We start from the raw sequence: 15,716 nt of genomic DNA, 5'->3' as shown, positions 1-15,716 counted from the left end.
GGCTTGCTTCGAAGAAGCTTCTTCGAATGCTCAGCCGGGGGAACATCAGTCTCATCAAGGAACAATCCAAGGCGAAGCCATTACGAACATGCATTATGGTTTACAGTCTAGATTTTCAACATACCTTCGACTACATTACAGGGTAACTATTCAAGAGTTAGGAAATGCAAAAATTGTGGACGTGAGACTTTTTCTAGTGCGCGCGGTGCCCGATCGGAGATTTCCGTTCCAAATGACAAACCGTAGCACGGCTGGCGTCGGACCAAGGTACCTACTTAGTGTTCCAAGTACATAAGCACGATAAGAATGTAGCACTGGGTACCCAGTAGACTGGGTGCCCATACCAAACGAGCGGGGGCGCCGGTAGCACATCCAAATCTAAGGGGGAAATAGCCGGGGTTGGCTTGTATATAGCCCTGCCAACCACAAAGAGCATTTGATCTCTTGGCCTGTGTCTGTTTTAGGTGATTGGCTCCCTTTCGAGGCTTACACGATGTACTACGGAGTACTGTAGGTGCATTGTCCTCGACTACTATGTACTGAGTTGCCACACAAGCAGTACCCAATTACCGAATTGAATGTATTCTTTTGTGGTGTCCAAGTATATGACATGAACCCTTGAAATCTATGTAGTTGATAGAATCTTAACACTTAGGATGAACCGATATACTAAAACCATAGGTGCTAAAAGAAATCAAGCTAAAAGATTTCTTGCTTCTTTGATTAGGCCTTTGGAGATATGGAGCCTTTAAATGATGCGAAAATCAAAGTTAGGTCTCGAAAGAGCAGTCAACAATGACTAGACTGATGGTAGCAATAGGTCTGCTTATCAGAGTAAAGAGTACTATCTAGTAACTAATCAACAGTCGATCAACAGCAAGTCAGCACGATTTTCCTGGCAGTTCATATTTGGGCCCATTCTGGCCCCCACTCTCCAATTATGGGGCACGTTTCCCCTCAGTATTTGAACAATGGTAGCCAACTCCGTGCAGACAGCCCCTTGTAAATTTAGTGTCGGTCACGCCCCTACCTACCGATAGCCATCATGGCCTCCACACAAAGCCCCCCGTTTCCTCCGGAGTTTGCTATCACAACTCCACGCCTACGCATCCATCCATTTGACCCGGATAACCTTTCTCACTGCGAGTTTCTGGTCCAACTATGGAACACAGATGACTTTATCAACTCATGTGGCCGAACCGGCATCGACACTTCCGAGAAAGCTGCCGCCTTTATCAGACGACGCGTCCTAGCAGACTACGCTCGCAACCACCATGGCCAGTTTCTAGTATCGCTTGTCGAAACCACTCCAGCTCCCAAGCTTATCGGCTGCGTGTCGCTTATGAAGGGAGCTCCGCCTGGCCCGCTCTATCTTGCCCCCGACATTGGATACACGATTCTACCAGAGGAGAGCGGGAAAGGGTATGCTACTGAGGCAGCCAAGGGGCTTCTTGAATACGCGAGTGGGGAGCTTGGCATTCATGGTGCCTTTGGATTCTGTGCTGCGACGGATATGCGGAGTCGCAGGGTCTTGGAAAAGCTTGGAATGGACTATCGGGGAGTAGCTGCTTTGTCGGTCTTTGGTGGAAAGGAGAGTGCTGTTTATACCTTACCTGGGATGGAGAAAGATCTGGCCGTGTATAATCTCACGGAGCAGCTGCATGACAAATGAAGTATAAGAAAAGGCTCATATATAGATCGAAGAAGAATGGTAGATAGGGCCTTTTATAAATCTCAGTTCAGACTTGACTAGCACAGATTTTCCTCTCAGAAAATGATATGACAGCAGCACAGTGGAAAAAGTATTGGTCTCAACCAGAGACATAAGGAAACAAAATATGGAATATATCTAGTGAGTGCCAAACAGTTGCAACAATCCAGCCCTGTAATCATCCACAAGGCGGTCAACCTCGACCAGCCCCAATCCCAGGCAGAATGGCCACCGCCCAACCCACACTTTATCGAATGGCGGGCACACTTTAAACCTCTCCTCGAATCAGCTGCTCATCGACCCCCACCTTCGCCCATCGAGGATCGACCGTGAATCTCTGCTTGTCGAGGCATAACCTAGCGCCTGCATTGCCCAGCGGTATCGCAGTCGGGGCTTCCAGCACCCCGGGGTTGAACCACCCAAACTTCGGCGCTGCCACCTACCCACCCTCCGAAAACGAGGAAGCAGCCTGAGCGGATCTCGTTGCGACACACCACATGGTCAACATGATGGAGGACTTCAACAGTGAGACAGACAGTGATTACACAAGCTACTGGAGAGACTGGGTAGGTTGACCCTTCGTGGATACTATGCGATACGCCTTCCGCAGCCCCGCTGCACGTGAATTTGCGTCGATGCCAATTGCTCCTCCTATATATGGCGTGATCTTGAATTCCTAGCATGCTGCTCGCGAAACCCGCCATGTTTGATTCTGAATCGAAATGTGCCACCATATTTCTGACCATTTTGAAATGCGCTAACCTGCCAATTCTATCATTCAGTTTGTGTCATCGCGAGGAAATGAATACTTCTGCGAAATCGACGAGGATTACCTGACAGACCGATTCAACCTCACGGGCTTGAACACCGAGGTCCCCTACTACCAATATGCTTTGGACCTGGTGACCGACGTTTTCGACCTTGATGCCGACGATGATTTGCGGGAGCAAATCGAGAAGTCTGCTCGTCACCTTTATGGCCTCGTCCATGCTCGATACATCGTCACTACTCGCGGTCTCGCCAAGATGGTCAGTCCTTTCGCTTATCTTCAGTCAGACAACCAATACCGTGGAATCTCAACTAACATCGCTCTAGCTTGACAAATACAAGAAATGCGACTTTGGCAAGTGTCCCCGTGTCCTCTGTGATGGACACCCCCTCTTGCCCTTGGGCCAACACGACCTCCCAAACATGAGCACTGTCAAGCTCTACTGCCCCAAATGTGAAGACATCTACAACCCTAAATCCTCACGCCACGCCTCCATTGACGGTGCTTACTTCGGCACCTCATTCCACTCCATCTTATTCCAAGTGTACCCCGCTCTTAACCCCGAGAAGAGCCTGCGCCGCTACGAGCCGCGCATCTACGGCTTCAAGGTCCACGCCGCCGCCGCTCTCGCCCGCTGGCAAGATTGCTGTCGCGAGGACATGCAAGACCGCCTCGCTGAATTCGGCATGAGCCAAAAGTTCGTCGAAGAAAGCGACAGCGAGGAGGAAAACTACGAGTATGGCGAGGAGAACGAGACCGTGAAGACGGAGAAGGTCGCCGGTGATGCGGCATCGGCTCGCATGGATCTGGGTAACTGATTTGAACCCCCAGCATACAGTTTTACTGGATCTCACACGAGCAAACATTTGGCGTAACGGGGAAACATTTTTTTTCTGTACTTTGATCTTCCGTGATATGCTTAACGATTAATGGCGTTTCCAAGGCCCACATGGCGTGCCTTATAGTTGTTCTTCCCGACAATGTATCTACATCATTCCCCTACTCTTGCCTGGAAATCTCCTCTGTGGAGGTATGACATGAAGGAAAATAAATGACATGGCAGTAGAGTTCTATACTTCTAAACGCTTCTCTATATTCGGGTGCAGCTTTTAAGACCTGCATCCGCCGCTGAATAGAATGCCTTGTTGTGTACATAGTATAAGCGTGCCTCGATCTCAGTTGCCTTCACCCAACAGCTGATATTAGGGCGATAATCCCATCTTTCGCAACTCCTCAAAGGCAAACTTGACTGCACGGGCAAGTTCCTCGCCCTTGCTCCATGCCTCATCATGTTCTCCAGTAATAGGGAGTATCTGCACACGACGATCATTCGACGTCAACTCTTCCTTCACAGCCTGCGCCTTCCTCCCTTCCCACGCACGAAGAGAGTCCCGCATCGTCTCAAGCTGTCCCAGATCCACGAGGCTATCATCCTTCGAATGCGCGAGCACAACTAACCGTCCAGTCTTCCATCCACCCTCCACGCCTCTCGACCCAACCATCTGAGCGGGCGACACCGCATCCCAGAGCAACTCGTCCGATCCAAATGCCCCCTCGACAAACTTGCGGTATTCAGAAATATCCCGGTGCGTTTCCACGATTTGTCGCAGGTCATAGATACCAGCGACGCCGACAATAGCCATCGGGTGCGCTACTAGTCGTGGCGGAAGCGGTTCAGGAGACGAGGAAACCGGCTCAGTGGGCACGTCACACTCATCAGCGCCTCCGTTGAACAATTGCTCCCGATGTCCCGCTACCGCACCCATAACCGCCTGGAAAGCCAGTGTCGCGCCGCAGCTGTGACCGACGAGGATGTACCGCTGGCCGAAGCCGTATGTATTTTGAAGAAAAGCCAGCGCTGCTTCCACGTCGCGGATATGATCGGGATGTTTGGCATTGCGGTATTCTTGGGCAGGTGTTGCCGTTTTATCTTGGGGGTGATTCGGATGTGGACTGAGCCGATACTCGATCGAGGCAAAGCCTGTTATTGTGAGGTTAGGTGAGGATTGGAGAATGGATTGAGTAGGTTCGATGGTTTCTGCTGTGATTGTTGGATCGCGCCAGGCGCCACCGTGGATGTAGCTGGAGTATCGGCCTTGCTGTTAGCTATTGTCTTGTTCTTGTTGGACGGGAGATTGCGATGCGTGGATTGGGCTGGGGGTCGTACATTACCCAGTAACCATCTTTGTGTTGCTCGAGGGGTGTGACGGTTATGGTCTGGAGTATGCTATGCTGACCGTAGGTCAATGTTCTTTTGGATGTCTGGGTCGCCATGGTGGAGTGTGTAGTTGTCGTGTGAGTTTCATGATGAAGCTGGACGCTGGTCACTTTATAGCTATCGTCGGGTCGGGTCCTATCGATAAGGCGGCTCGGAGGTGGGACGGTCTCCGCGATTTGATACCAGGGGAATGAAAGGCACCAGGAGACAGAAAGTTTTTAACATGATTACTCTCTGTTAGAGAATTGAAATTACGTGTCTAGCTCATATAGAGTGGTCATTTTTAGTAGATAGACTAGCGATGTACAGTTGGACATAGTCAACAAGTGCTAACATGTAATACGGGCGTATATGCCCCTCGCCGCCACTATCAATGATGTACCGTATTACCACACCATCCATACGACACTAAACCCGAAAGGAAATTGTTCGACGGGTTCCTTTCACACAAACCGTGCATCCGCCCCATCTCCAAGTCTAACCTCACCCCCTCCACACGGTGCAACCACCTTTCAATATGGCCGAGTATGTCATTCCTGAGATCGTTTTCCTATGCCATTACTAACACGGTCGCAGAGCACAAGCCCCCCTCGCGGCCGTCAAGGTCGAGGCCTTGGTACAGTCTCCCCGAATCTTGAAAATCTTCCCTACCCTCGTCAGCGAGAAATACTCATATCCGACGCTCTAGGTGGTGATGAAAATCATCAAGCACTGCTCTCAGACTTTCCCGACCGCTGCGACCGGTTCCCTCGTCGGTATGGACGTCGAGGGCACCCTTGAGGTCACCAACTCTTTCCCGTTCCCCGTTGTCGAGATGCCCACCGAGTCACACTTCGATAACGCCGCTCCCAACCCGGCCGCCGCTGCACCCCGGGCCAAGTCCAACGTCGCTTACCAGGCTGAGATGCTTCGCATGATTCGTGAGGTTAACATTGATGCCAACAACGCTGGCTGGTACACCAGCGCCAACATGGGCAACTTTGTCAACATGAACGTGATCGAGAACCAGTTTTTCTACCAGAAGGAATTGAACGAGCGGACGGTCGCGCTGGTGCACGATGTTTCCCGCAGCGCTCAGGGCAGCCTGAGCCTGCGTGCTTTCCGTCTGTCGGCCAAGTTCATGGAGGCGTTCAAGGATAACAAGTTCAACTCGGAGGAGTACGTGAAACCCAACAGCACACGGATGTAAGCGATGGCCGGTATAACTGACTATCTCTCTACAGGTTGCAAAAGTCCAACCTCCGCCACCAAGATATCTTCGAGGAGCTGCCTGTCGAGATCCACAACTCCCACCTGATCACTTCGTTCATCCACCAGCTGCAGTGCCCCGCCGCCGCGCCCACCGACCTCCCGGTCTCGCTCAGCGCTCTCGAGACCAGCTCCTTCTCCAAGTCCACCACTCTCACCCCCAACTTTGACAACCTGTCTCTCAGCATCGACCCCTTCCTCGAGAAGAACTGCGACCTCCTGCTGGATAGCATCGAGGCCCACAACACCGAGGTCAACAACTACCAGTACTATCAGCGCGTGCTCGGCCGCGAGCAGCAGAAGATCAACAACTGGAAGCAGAAGCGCGCCCAAGAGAACGCCACCCGCGCCACGCTCAAGCAGCCCCTCCTCCCCGAGGACGAGTGGCAGCGTCTGTTCAAGCTCCCCACCGAGCCCAGCCGGCTGGAGAGCATGCTCAACACCCGCCAGGTGGAGCAATTCTCGCGCCAGGTCGACAGCTTCGTCTCGGCGACGACTGGCAAGATGTTTGCTGCTAAGGGTAACCTGCTGCCCGGAGAGACCGCTAAATAAATATCAATTTCTTGATTGGGGCGAGTGAGAGTGGAGAGGAGACGAACCCTGATAACTCAGGGCCTTTTGGGTATTGCATGAAACCTTATTACGGCGTAGGGAGGGAAAATGTTCTCTGGGATGTTAATACGACTTCCTCTTTTGTTTTCTTTGTATCCGTGACGAGGGTCGAGTCCGTTTTTGTGATCGATATATGGACTCGCCATCCGCTCATAGAACACAATGATCTTTTCTAGACACGACTTTGAAAATGTTTTCTTCTTTACTGGGAGCTCTTTAGGATTTGTCCAGTTGCTTTTTAATCTTCTTTACTGTAGCACGACTAGTTGATACTTGCATCTAAGCTGGCCTGGACCTCTCCATCATCTAGCCCTAATCAATACAGGGCATGGGATATCACGTGCATTGGATATGACCTCATACACCCATCATGGCATGGCGATTATCAGTTACTGATAAGATCGCAATCAGGGCAGGTGCATAGACAAAGAGCTTTACAGATTTCATTTGTGATTATTGCATATTATTGCATATATACGGTGTTGCCTCGGTTGTACTCATGTATAACACTCATTCAGATATTTGGGTGGTAAGTCTCCGAGGACTATATATCTCCAATTCCGTTGAGCGATAAGCAGATCTCCAGCTTTAGATGGACGGAACCTAACTAGGGGTCTCCACCAAAGAAGCAACTTCATACAATGAGCGATACGCTTACAAGAGACCTACCAGGCAGGCGCATTTGCAGCAGTTGTTGTCGATTTCATCGTCTATCCAGTTGATACCTTAAAGACGCGCACCCAATCTCCAAACTATGAGAAAGTATTCAAAGACGCTCGCACAGGCGCTGTAAGACGAGATGTTCTCTTTCGCGGATTATACCAAGGTGTTTGGAGTGTCGTCTTCTCGACGATACCATCATGTCAGTATCCAACGGGAAAAGAGAAATCCAGTAGGGTTCTCCAATCTAACATCTCTAACGCCGTTCACAGCAGGAGCATTCTTCACCACATACGAAGCTATAAAATGCGCCTTGCACGATTCATCTAATAAAACGAAAACCACCGGTAGCAAATCAGACTACTACACGCAATCTTCAAAGACAGGCTTCCATCTACCATTCACACATTCACTTCCAAGCCCGGTCATCAATGCGATTGCATCTTCAACGGCCGAGGCCGTGTCCTGTTTCATGCTCACGCCGGCAGAAGTCCTCAAACAAAATGCGCAAATGGTCAGCACCAGTCAAAGTCAATCGAGTACTAAGCCGCAGGGTACCAGTGTGAGTGCCGTGCGCCAGGTACTCGGACGATTCAAGGGCCATCCGTGGAGACTTTGGAATGGATACTTTGCATTGCTGGGACGAAATCTACCCTTCACGGGCCTTCAGTTTCCGATGTTTGAATATATCCGGTCACACGTTATTGACCGGTACAGACGACGCAAAGTAGCAAAGGCTTCTACCGGCGGTACTAAGGAAGCATCAAGTCAAAAGGAGCAGCTCATTGAGCGAGCTGGGTTGACTGGACTCTCTGCGTCGGTATCTGGGTCTATCGCCGCGGTTATCACAACACCAATAGACGTGATCAAGACACGCGTTATGCTCTCTGCAAGTGATAACACTGCTGCGGACTCGGAAGTCGTGGGAAAGCAGGCTGGCAAGGGCTCGAAGAAAAGCATTTGGACTGTTGGAAAGCAAATACTCCATGAAGAAGGGATTCGTGGTCTTTTTAGGGGAGGGATCATTCGTGGTGTTTGGACGGCTATGTCGTTGAGTCTGTATCTTGGGTTGTATGAGGGTGGTCGGTTTTATCTTGAGAATCGGCGTCGCAGATTGGAGGAGATATCTTAGCATGCTGCAGAAAAGACGGGGGAATCAATAGCGGGATGCATGAGGAGCTGTCCAGTCCCGGTTTTCTCATGATTGTTAATATGTGCATTATAGAGCTAAGGCGTATTGAGCAAGAGAGAATCGGTACCTAATGCCAAAACTTTACCGCACCTGGCACGGCTATCCTTGTCCTGAATGATCAGCTGCCCCTGTTCAACAGTATGGATACCTCAGTTACGTTCATGACATCGCACTACAACCTGGTGCGAGGACATCGCGAATACTGGATCGACTTCAAACATGAGTTTCATCAATTGTAATATTGGTTCAACATAAATCATATTCATATGGTGCAGGGGGGGGTCATCTAGTCATATCTGTCGTCAGAGTAGAGTTGTGCTGAGGCAATACATGCGCAAAGCCCCGGGGACAAAGTAAAAACGTAAACATAAACAAAAACGCAAAAAAAAGGTACAACGCTCCATAATAGAGACAAAACCCAGGGAAAAAGCCCAGGTCGAGGTTGAAATAGTCCAGCAATCCAAAATGTAAAATCAAATAACGAACCAAATAACTACCAGGTACCGTATCCCAGTAGCCTAGAAACCCGCAAGTTTCTTAAACCAACTCGACTTCTTCGCGCCTGAGCTTGCAGCTGCTCCACCATGCCGGCTCCCATGCTGAGAGCGCATACCCCGATCACGCTCATAATCTCCACTCCCGGAACTACTCTTCACCCCCTCACGGCGCGACTCGCGTTGCCGAGACCGCGCATCATCAACTACCTCCTCGTCAGGCATATCGCCATACTTTGCTCTCCGACGAGCTCTGCGGCGCGCAGCACGGCGCGCTTCCTCGTCCGAGGAGAGCGAGTGAGCGTTCTCGGCGGCACCGGCCGCGTCAGGGGGCAGATCGATGACGGTGGGAACGATGGGCGGCGGCTCAGGGGGTTCTTCAGCTTGTGAGTAGACCCACGTGGAGATCTTGTCTTTCTTGGGCCCACCTGTGTTCCCATGATTGAGGCCCCCCGTCATCAACGGTGCCCGCGTCTGCTCCGGCTGAGGCATAGCCTTCGATCGGCGGCGCCGAGCCTTGTCCTCTGCGTAGGAACGAGATCCACGACGGCCGTCTGGCTGGTCCTCCGGTGCGTAACCGTCGACTGGGGGCTCGTCGACGCGGGAACGGCGACGTTTGGCTTTGGCGGCCATTTCTTCTTCGCGTTGGCGACGGCGCTCGCGGCGCTCGGCGGCTTTCGCTTCTTCGGCTGCGGCGGCTTCGCGTGCGGCTTGTTCCTCGCGGGCTCGACGTTCTTCGCGTGCGACGCGGCGAATCCGGCGCTCTTCTTCGCGGCGTTGGTCTTCTTCTTCGCGGGCTCGTTGCTCGCGTGCTTCGCGCTCCCGCAACTTCTCTTTACGCCTGGCTCTTCGCTCTTCGGCTTCACGGGCTTCGGCTTCTCGTGTGTCAGAGGGGGCTTGGCGAGATGTGCGCTTTGCACGACGAGCTGCTCTTCGAGCCTCTGCGTCTTCGGGCTCGGTTTCGCCGCCGGCAGCAGCGCCAGCGGCGTCCGTGGTAAATCCTTCAGCATCAGTATCAGGCTTCACGGAACGACGGCGTCGATCGTCACGGCGTCGGCGATCGTCACGCTCTGTCTCTGTGAAGGCCCTGGCATCTTCATCCCGGTAAGAGCGAGACTTGCGACGGTCTGGCATCTCGGGACGCGTAGGCTTCCGCAGTGAACCAAAGATACCCATGAACCCACCGGTGTCTTGCTTCTTGGGTGTTGCATTAGGGCGCTTCAGGCGTCGCTCTCGAGGTGGCGCATCGACGTAGGCCATGTCATCGGCCCCTGAAAGAACGTCTGGAGCGCCGCGAGCTTGCTCGGCATCGACGATGACAGCATCTTCTTCATCAGGTTTTGCGCGGGACTAAATGGAAGAGAAAGAAAATGCGTTAGTTCGAGCTGCGATGCCCCGATACGTTGGAACTGCATGCAACGTACCTCTCTCTTTGACTTGCGCTTTGACCCTCTCGAGCCCTCCTTAGGTGACTGGCCATCAGCGTCTTCCATATCGACCAGGACCATATCATCATCCTCAATAGCGTAAGGGTCGCGGGGAACTACATCAATATACAGTTAGTAAATAATTCGGCGTGGAAATATTAATTGCCTGGCGTGTCGTTGCTTACCCGACTTGCGGCGCTCAGCACGTGGACGGTCGCGTTTGGATTTGGACGCGTTGATGCCCATCAGCTTGGCTGCCTTATCGTTTACCTCCGGCTTGTCATCTGGAGGCGGCGACGGCATGGCCGCTTCATCTTCTTGGTCAATGGAAGGACGTCTGGATACCGGCTTGGAAGAAGGTCGTTTGGATGATGTTTCTGGTTTCCGGGATGACTTGCTTCGTGGCGGGGGCTGACCAAATACGAAGTTGGACAGGGTTGTTGCGCGCTGCTGTTTTGAGGACCGAGCTTCACGCTCGCGCTCCCGCTCGCGCTCCCGGCGCCTTTCCCGATCAGACGAGGATTTTTCAACCTCAGCGTCTGATTCCTTTGGACGGGATTTTGTGGATTTGGAACGGATTGCTGCTACAGGGGAGCGGTCGCGGTCGCGTTCACGTTCACGTTCACGTTCACGTTCACGTTCACGATCGCGAGTTGATTCCTTTCGCTCCTCTTTTTCCCGTTTCTTAAGAGACTCGGCTTCTTCAGCGGGCTTGATTTCCTTACTTTCCTCAATTTCTTTGCTCTCCTTGCTGCTCTCCTTGGGCTCCTTCTTGCTGGACTTTTTGGGTGGCGGTGCTGAGCCCCAGAAACCCCAACCACCACTGCTAGTGGTACGATCCACACGAGCGCGTTCCTTCTTAGATGACTTAGGAGGTTCATCTACATCTGGGGGTGGTGTTAGGGGCGCGCCATCATCTTCTGGCTCGGCTGTACGTTCAGCATGCTTAGGCTCGGGCGCAGGGGGCTCCTCTGCCGGGGGAGGCGTAGGTTCCTTGGCGATGGCCACGGCAGCAGCAGATTTCTTGTACTTTTTCAGTTCCTTCTTTGACATCTTCGAGAGGTCGGGAGCTGGCGGTTCGGGTTCGGGTTTGGGAGCAGGCTCGGGCTCGGCGGGAATCCCAATTTCAGGTTCGTCAGGGAAACTTCCGGGTACGGAGTCTCTGGAGACTTGTTTGTCCACCTCAGGCTCAGGTTGGGGTTCCTCCGCAGGTTCGGGTGATTTTTCAGATGGAAGCTCAAAGTCCTTTCCGGGAATGGGAAGTCCCTTCTGGACCAACTTCTTCTCCCTTTTCTTCCTCTCTTTGGATGACAGATCATTCCATCCCTCGTATAGAGGATCATCGTGAACTGGAGCGGGTTCTGGCTGGGGTACGATTTCCACTTCAGGTTCGGGCTGAGGTTCAATGACAGGCTCGGGCTCAGGCTCGGGCTCGGGTTCCTTGGTCTTTGTCTTGGAGCTCGACTTTGCCTCTTTGAGTTTGTCCTTCTTGTTCTGCTCGAGTGCCTTGATACGCTCTGCAACAGACAGCTTGGCCGTGGACTTGAGTTTCGATGACTTTTCGGGAGGAGGCTCCTCTTTAACGGGTTCTGGCACGATTTCAGGTTCGGGTGAGGGTTCGGGCTCGGGTTCCTTGGGAGGGTCGTCGCCAACGTCGATAAGAAGATCTTCTTGCTCAACGGGTTCCTCCTTTGGCTTGGACTTCTCCTTTGTTGACTTGGTCTTCGTGGCAGAGGCTCCAGTCAACGATGCCCAGAACCCCTTAGCAGCAGGCTTCTCTTCCTTGACTGGTTCGATGGCCTTGGTCTTCTTGATGGTCTTGGACTTTGAACCAGCTTCAGCCCAGATGTCATCATCATTGTCGAGGGCTTCGGGCTCGGGAGTAAGGCCTTGGGCTGGAGGAGTCGGTGCTGGCGGAGGCGGTTCTTCAATACCCTTCTTCTTTTTCTTCTTGTCCTTAGTCGGACCCCAGACACCCCAGGCGTCATCCTCTGCTAGTTTCGGAGGCTCGGGCTCGGGCTCGGGCTCAGGCTGGGGTTCTGGCTCGACAACAGGAGGCTCCGGTTCGGGTTCGGGCTCCGGTGGCTTATCGGAAGGAAGCTCAAAGTCCTTTCCAGGGATAGGAAGTCCCTTCTGGACCAGTTTCTTCTCGCGCTTTTTCCGGTCTTTAGAAGAAAGGGTATGCCAACCTTCATATAGAGGATCATCATGCACGGGAGCAGGTTCGGGTTCGGGCTCTGGTTCAGGTTGCTCAGGCTCCGGCTCGGGTTCGGGCTCGGGTTCGGGCTGAGGCTCGGGTTCGAGTTTGTCCTTTTTCTTCTTCTTGTCTTTGGGGGTTATACCCCAGGCACTCCAGGCATCTTGGGGCTCCTTGGCCTTGGGAGGTTCCGGGGCCGGTTCCTCGATGATGGGCTCTGGTTCTTTCTTGGATTTCTTGTCTTTCTTACCGCCAGTGCCCCAAGCACCCCAGTCATCCTCTGCTGGAGGATCGGGAGCGGGTGCAGGAATAGGCTCGGAGTCGGCTAGTAGATCGATCTTTTTCTTCTTCTTGTCCTTTTTCGAAGGAACAGCCCATCCCCAGTCATTATCAGCTTCTTGGTTCGGTTCCGGAGCAGGTGGATCTGGGGCAGCCGGAGCAGCTTGGGCTTCTGCTTCTTGTCTGGCTTTTACAGCCTCGTCGTAGGCGGCCTGCTTGGCTGCATTCGCTTCCCGAACCTTGGCAAGCTCGTCTTCTGCGTCTTTTACCTTTTTCTCCCAGTCCTTCTTGGCTTTTCGCTGTTCCTTCTTGGAAAGACCAATGTACCAGGGATCTGTAAGGATGGACCCAGGGACTTCCGGTTCGGGCTCGAGATCCAATTCAGGTAAAGGCTCCAAGACAACAGGCTCGGGATTGGCCTGAGCGGTTGCTCCAGGCTTGGGCTCGGGGGCGGGCTCCGGATCAAGCAAGCTTATCTTTTTCTTCTTATCCTTGGTCGCGACACCCCAACTACCCCAGTCTTCCTCTGCTTTGGGCTCCTCGGCTGGAGGGGATCCCAAATCGCCAAAGTCGAACCCGCCAGCGGTCGCCTTGGTCGATTTCTTCTTAGTAGAAGTGCTTCCCCAGGGGTTGGTGTCTTTGGGTTCTTCTTTCGGGACTGACTCTCCAATAGCCCCAAGACCCCATTTGCTCGCAGCAGGGGCACCGGCACCTCCAGTACTCCAATCTTTGCCCCATCCACCAAAGCTGAAGCCAGTCCCTCCGGTTTTAGGACCCGGGTCGAAGTCGAGGTCCAGCTGGGGGGCCCCGCTATCTAGGCTGATATCCTGGAAAGCCCCCGGGGGCGGCTCATCCTGCAAAGCAGAATCAGCATAAGAAAACACCGTAGAATTGCTGAATGTATATCTACTTACCTTTCCTTTCTTCTTCTTTCCTGCCGTGGTAAACCCAGCCCAGTCATCACCGCCGCCATCCTCAACATCATCAGCCCAGCTGAGATTGTTCTTGGCAGCAGCCGCCTCGGCAGCTTTCCGTTCTTCCTCCTCTGCCTCCTCCTGTTTCTTTTTCTTGCTTCCAGGAACAGTCCCCCAGGTATTCCAGTCATCTCCGCCATCATCTCCTCCTCCTCCTCCACCACCGCTACCATCATCCCCGCCTCCACCTGCCCCGCCTGCATCACCACCGCTACCTCCATCACCATTCGTCTGGTCATCTCCAGCATCGTTCGAACCACCCCCGCTATCAGGCGGAGGCGGCGGGGCAGCGGGTTTCTTGGCCGCACCACCAGTAGCACCTTTTTTCTTCTTGTGCTCTCGAACACCAACTGGATTCTCGAAATCAATATAGACATCCAGTATCGTATCTTTATACAGCGAACGGGAATGGTTGCGCGATTTCGTAGTCGGCGCGGGAGGCGCAGCGGGTGACGCTGCCGTCCTGCGCTCCGCAAGCGCAGGGAGCGCACTATATTCCGGAGGAAGATTGCTCACGGCATCATCGTAGGAGGGCGGAGGTTGAGTGTACCACGGGAGTGCGGGAGACCGTAAACCCAATTCGTCGGCACGCTTATCCTTGCACGTATCATCCAGACATCGTAGCGAACTCCCCGTAGGACCCTGGACGAGAATCGCCCAGACATCGTCGACCAGTTTTTCTACCGCTTCTTCCCAGCGCAGACTGTGGTGGGCGGTTTCCGCAGTGGTGAGCTTGTCCACGCAGGCATGACAGGCAACGGGCGCAAGAACTTCCATGATGAAAGCGCATGCGCTGGTGTCGCGGCTGGCCTGATCAGAGACCCGTCCACTCGATTATGGGCAGAGAACACATGGGGTGGTGGGTTTGGAATCGAATTCCCCCCGCAGGAGAACGTCGAGTCGAGGTATTGCGTCGAGTACAGGCCCGGGTTCGAGGGCAAGGAGATTATATTATAACAAAAGCGCGAATCGCGTTCGTATTGAATATTTTCTTTGCGAGGTATGAAGGCGTTGGAAAAAAACAAATTAGCCACCCAGCACGACCGGCGCGAATTCGAGGGATTCGAGGTGGGGATCCGAGCGCGCAAAGCGCGGGCGATAGGAGCGGTGACTAGTTTTTGAGTCGAGGGGTGGGTTGGGATCACGGACTCTGTGAGACTGAGATGTTCAAATTCCGTGAAACCTGGATCGTTAGGAAGGGAGAAGAAAAGGATTTCTAAAAGGAAAAAAAGGGATTAGCCAGTGGAATGGCAGGGATGGGGGGGGAAAGGCATGGGGCGGTGGAGGGTGATCAGTGAACAGTGAACAGTGATCATCGGTGATCCATGCCCGCACTTCGGAGTACTTGGGACATACTTTGCGTTCCCCGGTTCCTCCCTTGGCTTTGGATTACTTTGTTCGATGAACGCAACAGCAAATGTACACTGTACAGTCGTAGGACCAGTTTCAGCAATCGGAGTCACTCGCGAACTCCTGTTCGAGGCAACCCGAGACAATACGGGCTAAGAAGAGAGAGAAAAAAAAGCTACCGAATCGGAGAAAAGAAGAAGGCTGGGACGAACGATGGCGGGTAATCGGTATACCTCGCACTTCCATAGTCCTCCCCTCGCAAGGAGAAAGAAAAGGAGAAAAGGGAAAACTTTTGTTTTGGGAGGTGTTTATGTTTTCTTATTTCCTGGTGATATTACTTGCTTATTTGTTCCTTCTTCCAACCACCTATCGATCCCCTGCAACCCCCAAACCACCGCACCGCCCACCAACCAGTCAGACAGCTCTGTTCTAACTAAGTCACTCAGCACCAGCCTATCGACCATCAGTGATGTACCCAAAGACACAGTACCCAAAGTACATAACCCCCCGCCGTACTTGGAGCCTATCGATACCCAGAGTCCCCCTCCACCAGCGCACGTCCAAAGCAGGGGGATCTTGATCCGC

General features: G+C 52.9%; 6 protein-coding genes across 6 annotated transcripts; 4 read left to right on the top strand and 2 right to left on the bottom strand.

Annotated features, from left to right (window-relative positions):
• Positions 1–1,045: 1,045 nt before the first annotated feature.
• Positions 1,046–1,672, top strand: N7458_011812 (GNAT family N-acetyltransferase; the record flags this gene model as incomplete). Its single annotated transcript, XM_056915194.1, has 1 exon — positions 1,046–1,672. The coding sequence occupies one exon, from the start codon at positions 1,046–1,048 to the stop codon at positions 1,670–1,672; it is 627 nt and encodes a 208-aa protein (XP_056759948.1).
• A 536-nt stretch (positions 1,673–2,208) lies between these two features.
• N7458_011811 (casein kinase II subunit beta family protein) lies at positions 2,209–3,298 on the top strand (the record flags this gene model as incomplete). The annotated part of the gene is made up of 3 exons (XM_056915193.1): positions 2,209–2,277; positions 2,494–2,739; positions 2,807–3,298. The coding sequence occupies 3 exons, from the start codon at positions 2,209–2,211 to the stop codon at positions 3,296–3,298; spliced, it is 807 nt and encodes a 268-aa protein (XP_056759947.1).
• A 384-nt stretch (positions 3,299–3,682) lies between these two features.
• N7458_011810 (arylformamidase) lies at positions 3,683–4,754 on the bottom strand (the record flags this gene model as incomplete). Its single annotated transcript, XM_056915192.1, has 2 exons — positions 3,683–4,562; positions 4,648–4,754. The coding sequence occupies 2 exons, from the start codon at positions 4,752–4,754 to the stop codon at positions 3,683–3,685; spliced, it is 987 nt and encodes a 328-aa protein (XP_056759946.1).
• A 461-nt stretch (positions 4,755–5,215) lies between these two features.
• On the top strand, positions 5,216–6,498 carry N7458_011809 (putative eukaryotic translation initiation factor 3 subunit EifCh; the record flags this gene model as incomplete). The annotated part of the gene is made up of 4 exons (XM_056915191.1): positions 5,216–5,223; positions 5,275–5,314; positions 5,387–5,856; positions 5,922–6,498. 4 exons carry the CDS (start codon positions 5,216–5,218, stop codon positions 6,496–6,498), a joined length of 1,095 nt encoding a protein of 364 aa, XP_056759945.1.
• An 859-nt stretch (positions 6,499–7,357) lies between these two features.
• On the top strand, positions 7,358–8,350 carry N7458_011808 (putative mitochondrial carrier protein; the record flags this gene model as incomplete). The annotated part of the gene is made up of 1 exon (XM_056915190.1): positions 7,358–8,350. The coding sequence occupies one exon, from the start codon at positions 7,358–7,360 to the stop codon at positions 8,348–8,350; it is 993 nt and encodes a 330-aa protein (XP_056759944.1).
• A 578-nt stretch (positions 8,351–8,928) lies between these two features.
• N7458_011807 (uncharacterized protein) lies at positions 8,929–14,558 on the bottom strand (the record flags this gene model as incomplete). The annotated part of the gene is made up of 4 exons (XM_056915189.1): positions 8,929–10,254; positions 10,329–10,447; positions 10,517–13,661; positions 13,722–14,558. 4 exons carry the CDS (start codon positions 14,556–14,558, stop codon positions 8,929–8,931), a joined length of 5,427 nt encoding a protein of 1,808 aa, XP_056759943.1.
• Positions 14,559–15,716: the final 1,158 nt, after the last annotated feature.

The sequence above is a fragment of the Penicillium daleae genome, assembly GCF_028827525.1.
Source record: "Penicillium daleae strain IBT 16125 chromosome Unknown utg000009l_segment0_segment0, whole genome shotgun sequence".
Lineage (NCBI taxonomy): Eukaryota > Fungi > Ascomycota > Eurotiomycetes > Eurotiales > Aspergillaceae > Penicillium > Penicillium daleae.
The sequence above is the reverse complement of the archived record's forward strand: the minus strand, read 5'-3'. Positions and strand labels throughout refer to the sequence as shown.